Genomic DNA, 13926 nt, shown 5'->3' with positions numbered 1-13926 from the left:
TCTATCAAGTTAATGAGTAAAATAACATTTCTGATATCATGTCTTTACAGGGATATTATTGATTTGAATTAACTGCCTAAATAACTTATCCATAAGTTGGTCGAAGATTCCAACAAATAAGAGCTCATCTTCCATTTTTGCAGAATTATCAATTTTGGAATAGTATGCTAATAGTGGTTTGCAAAGAAGCCCCCCCGAAACTTAAATATCAAAACTTTAGGATAAATATGGTACCAACCTTTTACACTACTGGAAGGAGCTTATTTGATGATAAATATGATACTCAACTTTTACACTAGGGAAAGGAGCTAATTGTGGGATAAATATGGTATTTAACCTTTACACTAGGGGAGGGGGCTTATTTGAGGATAGATATGGTACTAAACATTTACACTAGGGGAGGGGGCTTATTTGAGGATAAATACAGTACTAAACATTTACACTTAGGGAGGGGGCTTTAATATTTGAGGATTGATACAGTGCTAAACCATTACACTAGGGGAGGGGGCTTATTTGAGGATAAATATGGTACTAAACCTTTACCCTAGGGGAGGGGGCTTATTTGAGGATAAATACAGTAGTAAACTTTTACCCTTGGGGAGGGGGCTATATAAGGATACACAGGATTCTAAACTTTTACATTGGGGAGGGATCTTTTTTGAAGATAAATATTGTACTAAGCTTGAGGATATATACAGTAATCAATTTTTTAAATTACAGCCAATCAGAAATTGTTCTCACAGAACACTACTTACTCATTAGGAAATGGAATTGGCTGCAGTAGACTTCCCAGGACCAATCTCCAGTCGGAGTACGACGACCTACAAATATCAAACACATAGTATCTAAAACAGATATCAAATATCAAACATGTCTTCTAACAAATATTTTGGAATTTTAAAAATATTAAATTTTAAAATCATCTAGAACACTGACAGGTCACCAGACTTGTCTTGTGGCTATCTATCACCATAATCAAGAGGCCATCTGCACTGGGGTTTCCATTTGACATTTTGAATTTAAAACAATGGCAGCAAAGCAAAATATACATTAAACGTGTATTTTGATGTGACTTTTGTTTAAATCCACCTCCCAAGTTGCTGACTAACAGGAAAGAAAATACCGGTATAAAACTCATTTGTTATACCATAGTTGGACCATTTGAGGGTCCACACATGCAATGGACCATACATACGAGGGACCATACATACAATGGACCATACATACAATGGACCACACATACAAGGGACCATACATACAAGGGACCATACATACGAGGGACCACACATACGAGGGACCACACATACGAGGGACCACACATACGAGGGACCACACATACCAGGGACCAAACATACCAGGGACCACACATACCAGGGACCACACATACCAGGGACCATACATACCAGGGACCATACATACCAGGGACCACACATACCAGGGACCATACATACCAGGGACCATACATACGAGGGACCATACATACGAGGGACCATACATACGAGGGGCCACACATACCAGGGACCATACATATGAGGGACCACACATACAATGGACCACACATACAAGGGACCATACATACAATGGACCACACATACAATGGACTATACATACAATGGACCACACATACAAGGGACCACACATACCATGAAGGACCATACATACGAGGGACCACACATACAAGGGACCATACATACGAGGGACCATACATACAAGGGACCATACATACGAGGGACCATACATACGAGGGACCACACATACAAGGGACCATACATACCAGGGACCATACATACCAGGGACCACACATACGAGGGACCATACATACCAGGGACCATACATACCAGGGACCATACATACGAGGGACCATACATACCAGGGACCATACATACAACAGCCATGACAGACAGCAGACATGACAGAACACGATACTTACAGTGTTTCCATGATACCGATATAACAAAGAAGTTTCGTCTCCCATTCCTGTTTGTCCAGGAAGACATCTGTGTTGCTTTGTAAAGCACTGAAGTAGATACAAACAGGAACAAATCTTTAAGGCAATGTTAGAGGTTCCACCATAAAATCAATATTCTATGCCTGAAACTCTTGTTAGATTTAGAAGCAGATCTAAAAGGAACCTTAGCATACCTTAGTATGCATGTTACGTCTATATGAACCTAACTGAGATCTTTTAAATTCATTTTTGACAATCTTTTTTTATCACAACTTTACAATTAAATAAAACAAGTGATGTTGTAATGACAAGAATCATGACTGTTCTGGTAATGGAAGACTCACTGTTCAAGTCAAAATTAGTTTAAATTTCCCATAGATATTAGTTATGTGATGAATAGAATCTTACACTTGTGTCAATATTGATTAAATATATTAAAATCATATAAATAATCAAATATCCTACTCACCTAAACAGCTGGACTTATCAAATTGATACATTACTCTCTACGTAAATATAAAATAAGTATTTTCAAACTGTTTACCAGGAAAATTTGTAGAAATTTTGAACAAACCAGTCAACAGTAAAACTTACTGACTGGATGGAACATCTGAATGTGCCCAAGCATTTAAATGATTATGATGAAGTATCTTTCTGATCAAGATCGCTGCTAAACAGTATGGCTGATTCAGGACAGTTTGATGGTATATAAGATGAGGTTCTTCTCTTTTTCATTATTTAAATTGCCTATATATGATTGTTTTGTGTTATTTAGGTAACAGAACAGTTGTTTCATGCCTTAGTATCAGTCAACAGTCAAAACTATTTCCCCAAGATGTTGGGACTATCCTGATGAACTGTGGCATGAAACAACTATATATCAGTGTGTAAAAACTGTGAGCCCAACTCGGAGATTCGTTCAATGGTCCTGTATATCAATGAACTTGTTACACTGACACTCATGTAGGATTTCATCGATGATAACCAATACTGTACTTTTTCTTATCCTCATAACAGGTGTAGATTGCAGCTAGACACACCGCCACCATGTTGGGCAGGACTCGAGGGTGTGGACAGGTACTTGACGGACCATGCATGCTGTCAACAAATATAAATCATGTTCATCCTCTAATTCACACTGTTTTGTGAGGCATTTTTTCCCTTTTGAAAATACTTCAAAGCAGTTTAATGATTTAATTTCAAATCTCCCAACATACTACCAAAATTTTCAATGATAATTTTATCAATATAAGTCAATGTGTCTTTGACCTTGGATGAAGATATGGTAGTTATTGTGGCTTTTAGCACTTTCCTGAAAATTATGAAGCATACATCATTTACTTTCAGACTAAGGTAGCATACAGCTACAATAAAGTAGCATACATCCTTAAGTCTCCATGTCACAATAAGGTAGCATACATCCTTAAGTCTCCATGCCACAATAAGGTAACATACATCCTTAAGTCTCCATGCCACAATAAGGTAGCATACATCCTTAAGTCTCCATGTCACAATAAGGTAGCATACATCGATAGTAAGGTAATTAAACATACATCCATAACTCCCCATGTCACAGTAAGGTAGCATACATCCTGAAGTCTTCATGTCACAGCTAAATAAAGCATATGTAGCATACACCCTTAAGTCTCTATGTCACAATAAAGTAGCATACATCCGTAAGTCTCTATGTCACAGTAACCTGAAGTCTTCATGTCACAGCTAAAGTAGCATACACCCTTAAGTCTCTATGTCACAGTAAAGTAGCATACATCCGTAAGTCTCTATGTCACAGTAAAGTAGCATACATCCTTAAGTCTACACGTTACAATATGGTAGCATACATCCTTAAGTCTACACGTTACAATATGGTAGCATACATCCTTAAGTCTACACGTTACAATATGTTAGCATACACCCTTAAGTTTCTATGTCACAGTAAAGTAGCATACATCCTTAAGTCTACATGTTACAATATGGTAGCATACATCCTTAAGTCTACACGTTACAATATGGTAGCATACATCCTTAAGTCTACACGTTACAATATGGTAGCATACACCCTTAAGTTTCTATGTCACAGTAAAGTAGCATACATCCTTAAGTCTACATGTTACAATATGGTAGCATACATCCTTAAGTCTACACGTTACAATATGGTAGCATACATCCTTAAGTCTACACGTTACAATATGGTAGCATACACCCTTAAGTTTCTATGTCACAGTAAAGTAGCATTCATCCTTAAGTCTACATGTTACAATATGGTAGCATACATCCTTAAGTCTACACGTTACAATATGGTAGCATACACCCTTAAGTCTCTATGTCACAGTAAAGTAGCATACATCCTTAATTCTACACGTTACAATATGGTAGCATACACCCTTAAGTCTCTATGTCACAGTAAAGTAGCATACATCCTTAATTCTACATGTTACAATATGGTAGCATACATCCTTAAGTCTACACGTTACAATATGGTAGCATACACCCTTAAGTCTACACGTTACAATATGGTAGCATACACCCTTAAATCTATAAGGTAACATACTGTGGTACATCATAAATATGTAATTACAAATAATTAATTATCATTTTTGACATATTCATTTTAACTTTATAATCATGCCACTGACCTTCTGACAAAGTTCTGTACAACATTGTAACCATCGTTCTGACAATTTAAGGCTTGGATGTACTCTTGTACAAATCCTCTCATTCGTGGATACTTTCCAAAGTCCTGAAAACAAAATTGCATCTTTTCAAATCAAGGGGATATGTCACACTTAGGCTAAATAAAGTAATTCTTTTGTTTCAAAATTAAAATTGAATTCATAGAGATTACAAGACAATTACGAACATTAATTTTGTTTTTGTTTTTTTTTGTTTTGTTTTTTTTTAATTTTCAGAAATATCTCAAAAATCAAAGTAGAGTAGTAAATCAAATATATGATTTTGACCGTTACATGATAAGTGTCACCAAAAATTCTTCAAACAGGTATTGATATTTGATATCTATTTTTTTAATTTCTTTAAACTATGAACTGTAAAGAAAACTACAAACTCGCTGATCTATGAAGAATGCCAGTTTCATGATGATGAGTTTGCAAATTATCGCTAAGATCAGTGCAACATTTAATATATTCACCATTTTTTTTTTAAATACATCAATATGGAAATAGGATATATTTTAACATTGATATAACTGAGATAGAAACAACATCTGGAATAAGGTCATATGTCATTCAGAGCAGATATGAATGCCACATGATGTTGGTGCAATATAAGTGACAATGTCAAGCAATGGTAAAATATTTTATTTAAAATGTTACAGCACACATGATAATATTCCTTCTGATTTTTTCAGTAGAAAACTTGCCATTTAGTGAAAAGTAACATTTAACTTGACATTAACAGAAATGTGATATAATCAGGAATGACGTTAAGTGGAGTATCAAAATGAGATATTCACTCACTGTGTTGTGTTTCATGATCCTCATGACGACGGGAGTGAAGAGTTCTATGACAATACTGGAGCGTGGACTGTTTTTACAGTGCTGTAAAAGTAACAAAGATGTACATGTTTGTCATTAGATGCAAGTACAGTGTACAATACATGCACTGGGTTTCACATTCCCGAAAAATTCAAATTTTTTTACTCATTTTATGTCTCTAGATGCACGTACAGTGCAGTACAGTACATGCACTGGGTTTCACATTCCTCAAAAATTCACTTTTTTGAAAGTAAAAACTGAAATTTTGCTAACTAAATTTTTGACTAATTTACATAAAATGTAGATACATAAAATGTAGCTATATGATAAGATTTAAAGCAAAATAACTTTTCTATCAACTATGAATAAACTGGAACTATATACACCTATATATATATATAAACAAGACCCTGTGTATATCGGATACCTGTGTAAACTGGATAATAAATAAACCGGTCAAACAATTGAAAACGACATTGTATTTACCTGAATCAATGTAGAAAAAATGAAAAACAATAAAATCTTTTAAATTAGTAATATTTGGAAACAAAAAACAATAATTATTTAAAATTTGAAGCAGAAAATTCATTATTTATATTTAATAAACTTACTAGACAAAATAAAATCACTGATATTTTCCACACAAAGTCCACTGTATTGATACATTACTCACCTTGCTGAAGAAACCACAAATTTCCTGTGTTGGGTAATTGTTTTCCAGAAGCGGCGTCAAGGCAACAATGATGTTCTCGTGTGCTACCCGGGTGATGAAATCTGCATTCTGTAATAGAGTTATCTCCCTTAGAAGGCATGTGATGACATCATCAGAACATATGGTAAGGGGATTTCTTCAAACAGGACCAAGATATAGAGCTTTCACTATGTTCTAAGATTTTATTGCAAGTTTTATTTTATATTCACAATTAACTCAGCATATAATGTATTTTCTTTAGAAATACTCTCTAAACACTGATTTATTGAAATACTCTCTAAACATTGATACATGTACATGTTGCTAGTTCAGGCTAACAGGAAATCCCCTTTAGCCTCGTCAACGAGAGTTGAATTTTTAAAGGTACGAATATAGGGGCTGGGCTGGGGATTCCAGCCTGAACATAGAATAAAGAAGGGGCTGTGGGGGAGTGGATTATATTTTATATAGGTCAGCACAAACCAGAGGACTTGCAGTTGACATTAAGTTACACAAAACAAAGGAGAAACCAAAATATTGGGAAAGGCAACAGAATCTCCATGAAAACAGCATCGCTATAAAGAGGTGTTCTCTTCAGGTTTCCTACACCACGTGTGGTGGTCGGTGAATCTCTTCTTCAATTCCGAGTTTGGTTGTTGTCACTGATTTTGCAGGTCTTGAGAAGGAGTTGCACTTAGGGTACAGAAAGGCTAGCCACAGCAAGCAATCTATCCATGATATATACACTCTCTGACAAAAATCAATAGCCATGATCGCAACGAGGTACGATGGATTCCATTGTCTGGCATTTCGGAAATTGATCTTCACATGTAATGTATCCCCCCTTTCTCTGTTATATGAAGTTTCGCATGTCCATCAAAACGCCACATATAATTGACTTCAGATAATTGTTTCAGCCCATTAAAAAGATCACAGGATTCCGTTGAACTATATTATAGCATCATAAAATCTTGTAATAGATATCGTAGGTATAATCTCTAGTCCATTGAGATATCAACAATATCGGCACTGAAATATGATAGCATAGGGTCCTAGTCAATTAAATTTATTGAAATACAACAACATAGAATGGTAGGCTTATCTCCACCAACCCGAAAATCTCAGAAAATCTTTTTTTTTTTTTTTTTTTTTAAACCTATATAACCTGACATACCCTTTTCATAAATCTAAACAAAGGGCACTAACTTTTGCAAAAAGAGTAAAAAAAAAACAAAAAAAAACCTCTCACTCCCTGTTAATGCAAAATACAGTTTCATATAGTACAGACACTGTATTTTGAATTTTTACAAATTTAGAATTAATTTTGCAATGCTATGCATATAAAAATTCCAACTTGTTAAGACTTTTTTTTTCATGGACATCCTGGCAACAAAACCAATACAGTAATGTTCGTCATCCCTAAATAACCAAATTTGGTCAAAATTGGACAATATCCATATTTCGACCAATCAGAGGCCCCCATTTACCTAAATATGGTTGTCAAGGTAACATATAACTTGTATAGTGCTGTTCAGCATATCCTAATACTCTTATATACCATATTTCGTCAAAATTAGACAATATCTAAATTTTGACCAATCAGAGGCCCGGATTTTGTTGCCATGATAAAAGTTTTGGAAATAATAAATATGGCAAATGACATGCTTTGTTCACTTACAATATTGATTACATTCAATGGAATCAGATTACCAGTTTAGGAGGAGTTGTCCGGACAATATTTTTCTAGGGACAGACCGACATACAACAGACAAAAGGACCTGAAGTTTATGCCAGTGTTTTCATCTTCATTTAGAATTAAATGTGTCCTTGACCTTTCATACTCTGGTACCAGACCTTGACCTTTGACACTTTGAAAAACATTTGAAATATTCTAATATCAGATCAGTGATTTCCGAAATATATTTCTGATTTTTACATTCTGTTGATAAAGTCTCTATAAGGATAACACTGAATTTGAATTTGAGTATGCACACTGTGTTGTTTTACTCCCCCCCCCCCCCCCCCCCCCCCCCCCCAACTCCTAGCCCCACCCACCCCATACACTCAGTTGAGGTTTCCTATCAGTCAACCTTCTCTCTTTTTCTTTTTGACATATGATTGGAACCAATAAAAATTCCCTAGATGAATATAAAAACAATTGGTCATAAAACTGACATTTACTCCCAGAGAATGGCATCCAACAAAATATCAAATGTCTCCACTAAAAAGTGTTATGAAACCCAAACATGTTCATCAAATATCGAATACAGTCATTTCTATACAAATATTATTCACAAAATATTTTTTTTTACAATTTATTTGTACGAATATCAATTTTCATTGAATACATAATCCATATTCTGAGTTAAAGGCGCAATAAACATACAGCTAAACCTGCTCTAACGACTGCCTGTCAATAATGACCACCTGTCTATAGTGACCATTTTTCTGCCTCTCCTTGGGCAGTCTTTATGGACAGGTTTGACTGTACTTTCATAAAGAGAAATTGTCAGATAAAGATGGAAAAAATGAGATTGGTTTTGTGAACAAAAACTTGTCTTCCCTTCTTCCTGACTACCCGTAACTTTTTTTCGCACTCCATTGACCTTTTACCTTGAGGTCAAGGTTGCAATGAGCTAATGACAGAGCACTGGATTTTGTCAGTTGGGTAATGATAAGAAAATATACAGCAACATTCATTAAAGATGCATTGAACGGTTTCATCAAAAGCTGTCCCAGATAATAATTTCACTTTGACCTTTGACCTTGAGTAAAAGGTCAAAGTGACCTTAGGGCAGTGTATTGAACATCTGATTTAGGTATTGCAAATATACAGCAAGTTATATCAAGATATCTTGAACAATTAAGTAGTTTTGGACCCAAGTGAAAATCCCACATATTTGACCTGTGACCTTGAGATGGTCCAATGACAGGGCACTGCACTTCTTCAGTCGATGATTAAGATATAAAACAATTTTCATTAAGATATCTTTAATGGTTGAAGAACTAATGCAAGTCCAGACAAGAATTATTGGAAACATTAACACTTAATTGAACTTTGACCTTGAAGGCAAGGTGTCAGTGACCTCACCGCAGTGTTCTGCACATCGACTTCAGATGATGCAGGCATACTTCGGATTTGGTCAAAATAATCTTCCACAGTTAAGAAGTTATGGCCAAAAAATTACAATTATTAGACGAATCAGTACTAATACAGTACGTATGTCCGTGTCCCTTGATTTGAAAGAAGAAGTCTGAAGAAATTTGATTCCAATTCAGTGCATGGTTTCTGACATAACAAAAGCATCACCAAATGTAAACAAACCCCCACAGGCAGTAGCCGCTGTTCCGTGCTGGAAATTTATGAGGTGTTTCCATGAGAACTCAGAACTCTAATGTTTCAGTCTGCTCATAGCATGTGTAGAGACTCGCACGTGGGGGTTACACATGAACATGGTTGCAGAAATCAGCCAAAATAAAAATGTTACTTTTAATGTATTTTTGCCTTAAAGCTCATGTAGGATAAACCATGATGTATAGGTATCATTTTGCCTTTTTTGACATCAATATTAACAGGGATTTTTTGAGAGAGTAAATAGACAATGGAAAGATTAGAAAACAATTTGGTAACAATATTTCAGTGGAAAAGAAGCAACTTTTAAGACCTTCTTTGTCTTCCTATATATCTTTACTATCTTGTGTATTTCTTTACTGAAACAATATATTCTGAAATACCAAAATTACTGAAACAACCAGGATTTATTGAAACAAGGAATCAATATCTAGGTCACCTATCTTGCCTGTAATAATTGTAATCATATCTTTGGGTCACCAAACCTATCACCATTTTCCACAGTTGCAGTTCAGCGATTGTGAGTCAGCTGCATTTGATTGGGTTAACTCTTGATATAGTATCATGTTTACAAGTACTGAATTTATTGTTCTATTATACCGTTCATCTTCGACAACGAAACAGACATCATTAACTTTGGAAGAAAAAATATTTAAAATTTTACAGAGATGTGACAATTAATTGCTAGAGGATGATTCATGAAATATTGATTTGTGATAGGCTCAGAAAGCACATCATTACAATAGCTTGCTGCCTTTCATTTTCATTGTCTTTTTATTCCGATGGTCTTGTTATCTTAGCATAAAACCCCCCTTAATAAACTCACAGAATAAGTTTTCCACTGCGTCTAGAAATGTTGAAAGCAACATTTATTTTATCACAATTATCTATACTGTAGCTTTAAATTAGACAATTTTTTTTATTTCATTTAAATATTTTTTATGAGTTGTCTTGTCGAGCTTGTAACAATCACATGGATCCATAGAAGAATAAAGCTTTTCATGATTGTCATTTAACCTTTTGATCTTTCCCTAATGGTCAGTTTATGTTTGAACGTTTGAGCTTGTTATGATAATCCTAATCTTTCTATCATCCAGTGCCGTCCATCGTACCTAACCAAATCACCATGACAACACAAGATTTTTTTTTTTCAGTTCAGTTTACCTTCATTAATTTTCGGAATATATACGGCATAAAACGGTTGCTATAGAAACAATGCGTCAGAGTGTTGATCACGTTTTATATTTATTTTTATTCTGACGTTCTTGGCTCTAAATTTGCCATCATACCTGCATGGTAATATGATACAAGGGAATATATGGTATTTTTTAGGATGAACATGATAATAAAATTTTCCAACCAAGTAAGTTCGAAAACCAAAATGCATTCTTTACACAATGCATTGTACATCTTTTTTTGAGTTTTTTTTCAGAGTTATTTTCAGAATTGAAAGTGAGAAGTTATCTCATTTTCATAATGATATGCTTTTAAGATTTTTCAAGATTCTCATGAAGTTATTTCAAATTTCTCAAAATACTATGATATCAATTGTGATCTTGACATTGCACGACCTTTAACCTTTAACCTACCTTTCCGCGTCATAAACAACTTTAGTATGCCTATTAACCATAAAACAATATGCAAAATGACACCAAAAAATACATGTTAAATCCACTAAACCCCTATTAAATGTTAATGGATCGCTCCAAGCATTGACCTAGGGCAAGCCTATTGTGAATTTTGGGGATCAATGTAATAATGGCCCATTATGATCATCACCACCACCCACTTAAACAATGGCTACACTAAGTGTTAATAATCAAGCATTACCTCTTGATACTGAAATCTACGATCACTTCCCCCTGTGCCACTCAGTACATCGTGTTTCCGCATATACATAAAAACACACTGGAGCACATGTACATTTATCTAAATGATTTTTTTTACCAACCTAAATGAGTAAAACTATTGAGCTGGATTTGTCAAATCAAAAAGCCTCGCATACACACTAGGTGTCTTTAACACTTGAACATAATGCCTGTTAACTCCCACATAAATATTAAAAGCTTAATGGTTTCTGAATTTTTAGGATAAAAATAATTATATATATATAAGCAGAAGTGTAATGGCATCCCTCACTTCAGGGGATATCATTGAAATATAGTGATAACCTTTCTTGGTATAGTTAGCTTTCCACACACAACATAACAAACACAAAAAATGTCATTTGGACATCCCACAGCACGACTTTGAATGAAAACTTGCAGCCTCACTTTGATTACAGACAGAAGCAGCCTCACTTTGAATACAGACAGAAGACAGCCTCACTTTGATTACAGACAGAGGCAGCCTCACTTTGATTACAGACAGAAACAGCCTCACTTTGATTACAGAGAGAGACAGCCTCACCTCGATTACAGACAGAGACAGCCTCACTTTGATTACAGACAGAGACAACCTCACTTTGATTACAGACAGAAACAGCCTCACTTTAATTACAGACAGAGACAGCCTCACTTTAATTACAGACAGAGACAGCCTCACTTTGATTACACACAGAGACAACCTCACTTTAATTACAGACAGACAACCTCACTTTGATTATAGACAGAGACAGCCTCACTTTAATTACAGACAGAGACAACCTCACTTTGATTACAAACAACCTCACTGTGATTACAGACAGACAGCCTCACTTTAATTACAGACAGAGACAGCCTCACTTTGATTATAGACAGAGACAGCCTCACTTTAATTACAGCAGAGACAACCTCACTTTGATTACAGACAGAAACAGCCTCACTTTAATTACAGACAGAGACAACCTCACTTTGATTATAGACAGAGACAACCTCACTTTGATTATAGACAGAGACAGCCTCACTTTAATTACAGATAGAGACAGCCTCACTTTAATTACAGACAGAGACAGCCTCACTTTGATTATAGACAGAGACAGCCTCACTTTGATTACAGACAGAAACAGCCTCACTTGATTACAGATAGAGACAGCCTCATTTTGATTACAAACAACCTCACTGTGATTAGACAGAGACAGCCTCACTTTAATTACAGACAGAGACAGCCTCACTTTGATTACAGACAGAAACAGCCTCACTTTAATTACAGACAGAGACAACCTCACTTTGATTATAGACAGAGACAACCTCACTTTGATTATAGAGACAGAGACAGCCTCACTTTGATTACAGACAGAAACAGCCTCACTTTAATTACAGACAGAGACAGCCTCACTTTGATTACAGACAGAGACAGCCTCACTTTGATTATAGACAGACAGCATCAATTTAATTACAGACAGAGACAGCCTCACTTTGATTATAGACAGACAGCATCAATTTAATTACAGACAGACAGCCTCACCTCGATTACAGACAGAGGCAACCTCACTTTGATTAAAGACAGAGACAACCTCACTTTGATTACAGACAGAGACAGTACATCTCACTTTGATTACAGACAGAGACCTGAATCTGAAAATTTACTCATTTTTTTTTACCTCAATTGTCTCTATTAGACTGATCTATGTTACAATTATTTCTAAACCAGGCTCTTGTTTCATCAAAGTCCTTAACTTAAGGAAATCCCTTTACTTAAAATTAGCTTTATTGGATTTAAGGAAAAAATCTTGCTGCATGCTGCTTGGACAGAGCCGAATAAGTGTAGTCATATTAATCGTGTAAAGACAGACAGGCAAACTCTGATTTCATGGATATACATACTTCCATGGACAAACAGACAGACCCTGATTTCATGGACATACATACTTCCACGGACAGACACACAGACTCTGATTTCATGCACATACATATTTCCATGGACAGATTGGCTGACAGATCAAATTTACCCCTGCTTAGAATACCCAGTTGGGTATAGGAAACCTCAACATAAGTCTACCTCTGATACATGTGACAATGTAAAACTAATCCTAACTATATTGTTTGACATTTAAAACAAATCTAGACAAAAGCTCACATCAATTTATTCCTAGAAAATAATTTAATATTGGATACAGTAATTGTTTTTTAGAGAACTTATCATTGGGCGATGCTACACAGACAAACATTACACTATACATTATACAATATCGTGACCCAGCGACATGAAATGTTGTCCTTTTTTAGATTTTGATGAGTATTGATTTCTACTGCTATAACTTTGGATGCCACCTGCCTTGAGGGAACAAGCATGTCTCAGTACAAACAGAGTTTTCTCCAACAATAATGTTTGCGCCATATAATACTGCACGATTTCACAAACACAAAGTTTCATTCATATTTTAATAAAAAATTCTGTCACATTCTCTTTGAAAGCAAAACTACCTGATGGTAAATAACTGACATGTCAGTGTGAGCCCCGCCACGTGTCTGAATTTTCTCGTTTATTTATTTACTATTCATACCTGTCCATAATGAAATCC

General features: G+C 35.3%; 1 protein-coding gene across 1 annotated transcript in view; it reads right to left on the bottom strand.

Moving 5' to 3' along the window:
• The window catches only part of LOC117337568 (C-Maf-inducing protein-like), a 94482-nt gene that overhangs the window by 29388 nt on the left and 51168 nt on the right, over nucleotides 1-13926 (bottom strand). The window contains exons 6-11 of the mRNA XM_033898606.1: nucleotides 6116-6223; nucleotides 5425-5505; nucleotides 4585-4688; nucleotides 2945-3046; nucleotides 1931-2017; nucleotides 756-821 (exon numbers count right to left, since the gene is read on the bottom strand). Of these exons, the coding sequence (XP_033754497.1) occupies nucleotides 756-821; nucleotides 1931-2017; nucleotides 2945-3046; nucleotides 4585-4688; nucleotides 5425-5505; nucleotides 6116-6223 (548 nt within the window). The remainder of the gene's footprint in view (nucleotides 1-755; nucleotides 822-1930; nucleotides 2018-2944; nucleotides 3047-4584; nucleotides 4689-5424; nucleotides 5506-6115; nucleotides 6224-13926) is intronic.

This window comes from Pecten maximus, chromosome 11, assembly GCF_902652985.1.
Source record: "Pecten maximus chromosome 11, xPecMax1.1, whole genome shotgun sequence".
Classification (NCBI taxonomy): Eukaryota; Metazoa; Mollusca; class Bivalvia; order Pectinida; family Pectinidae; genus Pecten; species Pecten maximus.
This window is presented reverse-complemented; position numbering and strand designations above follow the sequence as displayed.